This window comes from Phaethon aethereus (genome assembly GCF_964289735.1).
Source record: "Phaethon aethereus genome assembly, chromosome: 7".
In the NCBI taxonomy this organism is placed as follows: domain Eukaryota; kingdom Metazoa; phylum Chordata; class Aves; order Phaethontiformes; family Phaethontidae; genus Phaethon; species Phaethon aethereus.
Genome location: NC_138583.1, coordinates 8,973,426 through 8,982,758, shown reverse-complemented (window position 1 = coordinate 8,982,758; position 9,333 = coordinate 8,973,426). Strand labels below are relative to the sequence as shown.

General features: G+C 40.6%; 1 protein-coding gene across 1 annotated transcript; it reads right to left on the bottom strand.

Annotated features, from left to right (window-relative positions):
• Positions 1 to 2,657: 2,657 nt before the first annotated feature.
• Positions 2,658 to 7,588, bottom strand: SLC16A9 (solute carrier family 16 member 9). Its single transcript, XM_082002405.1, has 4 exons — positions 7,495 to 7,588; positions 6,482 to 6,577; positions 3,936 to 4,844; positions 2,658 to 3,569 (listed from the first exon to the last, which is right to left on the bottom strand). The coding sequence occupies exons 1-4, from the start codon at positions 7,571 to 7,573 to the stop codon at positions 3,391 to 3,393; spliced, it is 1,263 nt and encodes a 420-aa protein (XP_081858531.1). The 5' UTR covers positions 7,574 to 7,588; the 3' UTR covers positions 2,658 to 3,390.
• Between the last annotated feature and the right edge of the window lie 1,745 nt (positions 7,589 to 9,333).

The following is a 9,333-nucleotide window of genomic DNA, read 5'->3' as shown; positions in this document are numbered from 1 at the left end:
AAATACCTGTCCAACTTCTGTATGACTTGTCTTTTGCCATTTTAATCTGACCAGTATCATGCTCAGCCCAACATATTCACCAGACTTGTCCTCCTGAAAGGCCTTAGGTGAAATATCTTTCAAATAAAAAAATACCTGTGTAAGTTTAATGCTATGCAAACATCTCAACCAATTTTTATAGCATAGGATCTGTAGCCCTTACTCAGCACATTGGTTCAATGTCCGTATGTGATGCAAGAAACCAGTATCAGCATGATGTAGACAAATTAACAGCTACCAAAAGAATGCAATCCGTTTTTGCAGCTAACCACAAGGACCATCAGTTGAGCAAGGCACAAAATAGATTTTAATCTAATAAAACTTAGCAGTTTCATTTGTCTTGTGTTTTGGTGACTACAATAAATTTTAAGATTTGCAAATAAGAAGATAAATGTTCTATTCATGACTGACTCCACAGTAACCATATGTAATTTATGCAATTAACAATAACTTTTTCTTCTACAAGACAGAGTAATTATTTAAGCATCTTACTCTTTCTGTCCAGATCTGTTTGTCAGGGACTACAAACTCTAGATGCAGAATTCTACATTGCAGAACTACGTACCTACCTATCTACCTACCTCTACCACCCTGTCAATGCTGATGACCTATTTTTCAAGCAAATGAGGCCCAGATAATCATGTTGTACCGCTCCTGCCACCTTCCAAAAAAACATTTGAACCTATGGGCTGATTTGAATGAAGCATGCTAGACAGAAGGAGGAAAGGCACTCAGATAATACTCAAGTTGCATCATCTCTGGAAATCTTCTTGGAAGGGAGCCCTGCAAAACTAGAGAAAGAAAAAAAAAAAGAAACATTAAACCTTAGGTCTTGCTTATCAATTAAAGTCAAGATTAGTATGGTCACAGTGCTCAACTGGCTAGGGCTAGCAGTCCTAACACATACTGCCTGCAGCGGAAATACAAAATTCTTCAACAGCTAGGGCTCTTTCCTCACTGATGGGTAAAGTCACATCAGGAAACTATCACAGATAGTTTCACTAGTCATATTTCCAAACATATCAAGCTGCCTAATAATAGACTACATTTCGATTGCAAAAGTGTGCTACATATTGCCCAATCATTAATTCCAGATGATTTTTTTTTTTCAAACAGACAACTAATTTAACATCAGTTTCATCTTTAAAGGACTCAAAATGTATTGTTGGCAGGAAGTGAGAGACTTTAAAAGATATTAATCTGAAGGCACACGTACCCTGATTATATCCAGCATATCACCACAGTTTCCTTAAGATGTGTAAAATGTGGTACTACTTTTATATGCACGCGGTAAAATATGACTACAGCTGCCCTACAGCACATAAAACAGGTGCAAATCCACATCAGATACCCAGGGTTCCAGGAACTGGAGTTGCATTTATGCCTATATTGAATACTCACTACTTTTTCCACATGCATTGAATAAGCAATCCAGGAAAAAAACCCACACACAGTAGTTACACCCAGTTGAGAAATGGAGGGAAAAAATAGGGAGACAAACTAACTGCATCTTTATTTTTGTGATGTTTTAATACAAATTTCTAGTGAATCCCAGAAAGTCAGCAAAAACTGTCTGAAGTCAAGCTGGATTTTCCTACCTTGGACCAGAAGAAGGAACATCACTTGCACTTGCATCTGCCTCACTTAGAGGTTACATCACTCTTGTTTAATGGCGTGTGCAAACATAGTAACTCTGTCTATAGCACTCTGACAATAAAGGTTGCTCATTACATGCCTGTTTTTTATCTTAAGGATTATTTATGAGCCAGAATCACAGCAGACATCTGAGGCACACAGTACTGCTGAGAACTGCTTGGACATTTGCAGGCAACCATAGAGGATGTAACTCAGGACTAAGAACTTCTACCTCACCCAAGGCTTCTCAACATGCATCGCTAAGCTTTAAACCTACAGCAAGAAGCCAAAGCACGAGAGATTCCTGTGACTACTACGCCAGAGCAACCAGACACATCTTTGGCATGAGAGAAGCAACAGAAGCAAAAGCCATTGCGTGGGGCACACAGGACAGTGCAGAGCTAGCCGAGACATCCTGCCTTCGCTGCAGCACCTGCCTGGCTCAGGTAAGACGTCAACCTCACATAGGGCTCCCCCCGTCACGCCAGCCTCGGGCCTTGCGTTAAACAGAAGCTAAAAGCCAACACACACACAGAGCTAGCCTGCAGCTAGAGAGTATCCGGGCAGTGGGTTTCAGGAGCTCTCTCTTCATTGGCCTGTTTGGTGTTCAAGTGTTACAACTCTTTCCACCTCAGATCCCCCTTACTTCTGTTACCCCTCCTCCATGCTTTTTCTTGCTCCCTGTTACTTACTTTTCTCCTTCCTATGTCCATTCCAAAAATGACAGAGCAAAGATGACATTGCTGTCACATTTTTCCTTTTTTTCATCAGGTCTACCTTGTTGAAAGCTCTACTACAGAGCGCTCTGCAGCAGGTTCAACCTACTAAGCTGTCGTTGTGCAACAAGAGATGCCCCCAGTACTGCCAGACAGCAGATGAAGCAGATGACTTGCTTAGAAACACTCACCTGTGGGCTTCTGTGAGCACATCTCCAACTGCGATCTAAAGATTATGAGCTTGCATAACCAAGTCAGCATTTCTTTTCATGGTTTCAACAATCATATTTATTCCTTGGTTTAAAAGGTTTTGGTTCAACAGTTTTATAAACAGACTTCACAAAATGTGCAATATTTATAAACACAGTTCTTAGTTGCAGTGGTCATAAGAATCTTTACTTTCATCATAAAGTTCACTTCAGTTATGCAACACAAGGTCGGTTTTGTTCCCCCTCTTCTCCCTCCCCCAATTGGCACTTCATTGTAAATTGGAGAAACTTTAAAAAGACAAAAAGTTAATCTAAGCACGATGTTATAAGCACCTTGCCACAGTATTACATTCTAATAAGGCAAATTTTTGTTTTGTAAAGTCTGATTGTGCAACTCGGAGACCTATAAAAGGTGACAGAAATGCCAGCCTTCTCCTATAAAGGAACAGGCCTTTATTTTTGCTTCAAAGTTTTCACCCCTCTGCACCACCCCCATTAAAAAACAAAAAAAAGTACAGCTGATAATACAGCAGAATATACCCCTTACAGGGTGAAAGGAAATTACAGTAGACAAAGGCTGAAAACACAGTGCATAGTAGACAAAATAAGACTGTTCTTAAAAATAAAATAAAAAAGAAATAAAAGAAGAAAAAGGAACTGAACAACAAGCAATGATGGAATTTTTCTAGTGGAAGAGGATTTTGGGGCGTCATAAATAAGTAAGTGGAAAATTACTAAAATACTTTGCTATATAATATAAAAAAAAGCACAAAGTGTTTTCCAGTTGTCACCTAAGCGCTAGATGCAACTTTGTAGGAGTAAGTATTTGGAGGCAGCTTTGAGCTCTGATTGGTACAGGCATTCCAGCAGGGTAACGCTGCCAACAGCAGAAGAAATCCACCCAGTAAGACACAAAAGCCACTGAAATAGAATGCAGTGTCATACTCCTGGGTCCAGTCGTAAAACCAACCTGTGGGTGAAAGCAAGAGAGAAGTGCATCAGTGAGGAGTTAAGTGTAACACAGCATGGCAAGTTAGAGAAACGTCATGAAAAAACCAAGATATTCCCCCTCATCCCTGCCCCCCCCCCCCGCCAAAGGCCAAATCTAAAATGCGGCTTGACCACTTAAGATGTTGAACTGTGCTTTTCATCAAAGCCAAAATCAGAACATAATCAGCTTGGCCAGCTCAAGCAAAACAGGCCTTAATTTTTATTGAAGATTTTGATTTCATTTTTCCATTGTTATGAGGACCAACTGCAACTACTTGCATGCAAATTAATTCTGTCTGCTTCTGGCAAGCTCATGTTCATTTTACAGTATCTACTTTGACCTCACCTACAATTGGTGGTCCAAGGCTATTTCCAAGTCCAGCAAAGAACATCAATATCCCATATGCGTGAGTGAGTTTCTCAATTCCTACAGTCTTTGTTGTTACATATGGAAAAATCGACCAGTTCCCAGTCAGAAAACCCAAAATCCCAGAAAGCATCGCTAATGTAAGGTAACTTTTGGCAAATGGAATTGCAAACAAGGCCACTCCTGTCATTAGTAAGGTAGTCACATAGAGATACAAAGTGTTAACCCACTTAAAATCTGCCAGTATTCCTAAGGTAAGTTTGCCAACTGCAGTCATAATGCCGATAATGGAAATAAGGGGCACATGATAGTCATCTTCATTAATGTTTGCACTTCTTGCTACATCTTCCATCAGCAGAGAAGGAGGAAATCCACCAATATCAAAGAGCAAGATGGCAACAAAGAGAGCTGAAAATACTTTGTTCTTAAAGAGAACCACTGTTTCCTCCCAGTAGTTCAAATAGAGCTGCCACTTTCTTTTGGCGAGTTGCTTGCAGAAGTTTGTCTGTTCTACAACTTTCTTTTTATAAGTGTCTTTCTCATTTACATTTATTGAGCTTAATACATTCTTATTTAAAATGCTATCCTGTTTGTAATCAGACATATTGTTCGCACATTTTTCATCAATGTAGCCCTTTTCAAGGATGCTTATATTTTCTTCAACAGTCTTGTTTTTTTCATGGTAAACAAAATATTGATCTGGGACTTTGTCTACACATGCTTTTTCAGGTGGAGGGGAGTCAGATGACTCCAATGGTCTCATTAGGCTGCCACATGCTAATATATTCAGAGACAGTGCACCAACTATTAGCAGACAACCATCCAGTCCATATAGATCAATAAGCTCTCTTTGCAATGCTGCATATATAAAGAGTCCAACGCTTGAGCCTATGAAAGGAAAATAAGATCAGTTTAAACTGAAGAACTTAGAACATTCTTCAACACTAACAAATGTCTACATTTCAGCAGCTACAAATACACTGTCACAGGAATGGTAAGTCATTTGTGTTCTTCTCTCCTCAGTCTAATGAACTGGTAAGTTAACATCCCTCTTGAAGTTACAGTTTCTTTACTGAGCATAGACAAAATAAAAAGCCTTTCAAAACAGCTGAATAATTTATGACCATTAACACTAGCAGACACTTTAGAAACAAGTAAGATCAATACCATATCTGATGGAAAACATCAAACAACTATTAAGCCATACTTCTGCCATGCACTCATATACATGTATCCCTTCAGGTACCATTTTGAGTTACCACAGTTAGAATTTCACACAGCAACATCTTCCCCTTTCTCCTCCTCACTGCCACCTTCCTCCTCAGAGGCAGAAACAGACCAGGGGGTCACCAAGAGCCCCCCTAGAAAGAATCTTGACTGTTTGGTCTTTAAGGAGGGGGGCTTACATGGTGTGAGTTTACTCCGAAGACATTGTTGAAGCTCTGCAGGGCCAAACATGCATTCGAGAAATTTGGCTATTCAGAAGAAAACACTGAAGAGTAAGGAATTACTATGAACACAAGCATTTTATGCAATCCTACCAACTTAAAGAAAAAGCTCTTGGTTGAAGTGAGTATAAATGCATTATAACCAATGGATGTCCACTCACAAATATAGAGCATTGGTTTTTCAAGTCAATTTAAAGACAAATTTTAAATTAAAATGATTTGCTGAAGACTGTCTCTGGGTTATATTAAAGCCATGTATATACTTCAGTGCTAAACACAGGAAAAAATAATTATAAAATTCAGACTTGTTATGTCTTCCAGGTACTAAAATTAACCAGGGGTCAGTAAGATCAGGCCTTAAGGCAAACTACCTGGAAGCCCAACAAAAGCCACTGAAAATTATTCCAAGGAACATTTCTGCAGAAGTTCCCCTCTATTCCACTGGTGCAGATCTGGCATTAGTATCTCACAACACTGACTCTACTGACCAGGCCTTTTCTCACTAAAAGCTACTTGAGAATTTTCCTTGTATTATCAGAGGTTTGTTCTTCTAGGATCCCTTTAAGATACACAGACAAAAAGCTGGGATAAGCTTTTGGAAGATTTCAGAATTTAGACTCCTTTTACATTGGAAGTGAAAAAATATTAAAAATGTAAGCCCACACTTCAACTACTCTTTTAAAAATACACCTAATGTGAGGTTATGGTTATCCAGCATTTATATCCTCATCTCCAACCTCTTTCTCACCTCTGATCTTACGTGTAAGAAAGAAGAGGGAGAAGAGAGCTCTATGGAAAGTTTCTCCTCATATTACCCATAGCATACAGCCCAAGCTACTCATGAGTCTGCTTTCATTTTAGTGAGTATCCTTTTCTCATCTATATGAATAACCCATACCATACACCTGCAAGTGTAGTTACTATTTTATCTGAAGCCTGATTTTATTGGTTCATTGCTGTTGAAGTACTTCAGGAAGTAACTGAGAAAAATATAATCTCCTGGTTTTTTTCTTGCCAGGATAATGGTAGCTGTATCAGAGTTGGAAAGTTAGAGAGAATGACAATTAAAAGTCATACCTGTTGAAATCAGACCAAGTGCAAGGCCTCTGCGTCTGTCAAAATAGTGGCAAGTGATGGTAACTGTTGCAGTATACAAAAGGCCACATCCAAGCCCTTGAGTAAAAACAGTTAGAAATAAAGAATGCAACATACTCTGGGAAATGAATGCTCCTTTTTATTCTCCAGATAGTACAGTAGTGTACCCTGGGCATAGAGGTGCCCTGTAACTCTGGCTCAGCACCAGCCACACCAGCCTCATACTGACAGGGCCTTTAGGCTGCCTGCACTGTCCCACCTCCCTCTCCCCTGACTGTCCCTGGCTGCAGAACCTGGGTGGAGCAGGCTGGGCTTGAGGAGTTCACCAGCTCAGGTTCTGCGCTACGTGGAAGGGGTCCATGGCTTTCAGGCCAGGGGCTGGCCCCAGAAAACAGCAGAGTGGCATCCGTGCGGCACTGTGCCCGAGCCAGCACACTGCTGGGCCCCTGCTGGCCAGCGAGGCGCCCGGATTCCTGACACCGTTAATTTGATAAACCACCCGGAGCAGTCCTCTGTGGCACAGAGAGGCAGGTCACCACCTGCCAGGCGAACAGCACTTTCATGCCTTTAGCACAGTGTTTGAGGTTCAATCCAGTTATGTGGAGAACAACATTGCTCCCTAATGATGCCTAATTTATCAAATTAGAATGAGTACATGACAAAATTCCTGAAGAGATGTTATTCCTTTCAGATTGGCACTTCACACTCGCAGAAGATCTGCTTGATTCCACCTCTTAGGTAAAATCCCAGCTTCCCCATCGCTAACAATCATGTCAGAGGACAAACTGTTTTCAAACCCTGATGAACATATGCATTGCCTTTGTCTTTCACTACATCGTCACCTGCCTGTGCCCTGCCCCAAAGTAAAGTATTCCTTGACAAACCAAGTCTCAGACTACCGCTGCCTCTGTGAACAGTTTCCCATTTCAGATTCAGAAACCAAGACTCAAAATAATAAAGACTAAGTCTGTATATGAAGGGGAGGTGTTTCTTACCAACAACAATCCCATACGAAATATACAGAAAGTATATGTTAGGTGCAAAACTGCTCATCATGAGGCCCCCGGCCACCATAAAGCCACTGAAGATTGCTACTGGTCTTGCTCCAAAAGATGATACGCATATGCTGCAGACAGGACCTAGAGGAAAAGCAGGAAAAACATTCCTAGTAAGTACCAGCACCAGGAAGAATTTCTAAAAAATCTCAGTCTATGGAAATGTTTCTTACGATAATTATTTAAATACATAATTATATTAAATGGCAATTCAGAGCACTCATTTTTACAGGATTCTTTAAAAGAGTCAGTTATAAAAACATACAAGATCAGGCTTGCAAGATTTTTGCTCAAGGAGGAGCTGACATAGAGACCGTAAAATGGTACCAGGGTTGGGAGGGAGAGAGTGAACAAAACATTCTTTAAACATCGGATGATACATACATATTAGACTGTAATACTGTCACTACACACCTAAGGACTTGTACAGAGGTTCTGAAAAGAATCTTCCTCTTTAGGTACCGAAACAAGTTAGACTATCAGCCAAGCTTTAACCAAGCAGATATTTTCTGACAGAACCCAAAAACTGTGTTTCAGACAAGACAGTATCTGTATTCATCTTGATATGAGATTTATAAAACTGAAATGGAAAAAATAGTAATTTCTGATCATAATCATGGTAAGAATGCCACCTGGTGCTTACATAGAGGAAATATCTGCTGATATACCAGATAAAGACAAACACTACTCTTCCCTGATTTTCTAGAGAATTCAATACCGGCTAGTCAATATTTTAGCAAATAACTGTTTAATACCTATCTTGGTTTCTGTTGTAAAACTACGGAAAATAAAAGGCATTTATTGAGAATGTCCAGAGCGATGTTCATGAAGCTCAGAAGTGGTTTCTCCCTTTCTTTTCTCCCCCGATATTTCTTCGTTGGTTAGTTCTTCAAAACAAGAACCAAGTGCGGGCAACATTCATACTCTGCCTCTACTCGGCCAGTTCTCCCCCTACAGAAGCTGAAGAACAAGCACTTATTTTCAGTTTTATGACCTGGAATACACCTTTTAGTCTGAAGTAGCACACAAGCTTGGTGCCCTGCATAAATAAGCAACCAGCAAGGGACTTGGCTTGCAAAAGACAACCTCTCATCTGAAACCCTGTAGTTCCAAACAGTCATACAGAGACTTACGTGTTAGCCCCAAGATCCTGAACTCAGCAACTCTGAGATTATAAGTTAGATACACAGATGAATGACATCATTTAAAAACCACCACCAACAAAAAAACCCTCACCACCTTTGTATCTCATTCGCAGCAATACAAAGATGCTCCATAGTTGATACAATCTGCAAAAGCAGTAACTTCGGCATCTGCCGTTTGTTAAGGTTGGTCTTCCCTGACTCTCACGTAACTGAGATTCCCAGCAGATGGGAGGTGAGGCCAGAGAGGTGATATGAGGTGAACAACGGTTGGAGCTGAGGACGGTGCTTGCCTAGGTTTGCAGACAGGAGCTAGCAGCTGGGAATGTAGGCAAGGTTTTTGTGTGGTTACCGGCCATGGGACAAGCAGTTCTGGCAGGCAGGAGCACAGATTCGTTAGCAGGTGAACCGATCCTCAAAGGCAAGGCAGGTCAGAACTTTTGCCCTACGTAAGAGGTATCTGCCTAGGGAATGTAAAGGGAAGCGAGTCTGAATTGGGGCTTATCCAGGCAAAGAGTCAGCGTTAACGAAGAATCGAGAAAAACCTTTCAGGGAAATGGGGTTTATTTGGATTTTGGAAACGATGAAAGAGGAAGATATAAGTGCTTGCTGCTTCTCAAGAGTCAGCATGCTGTGG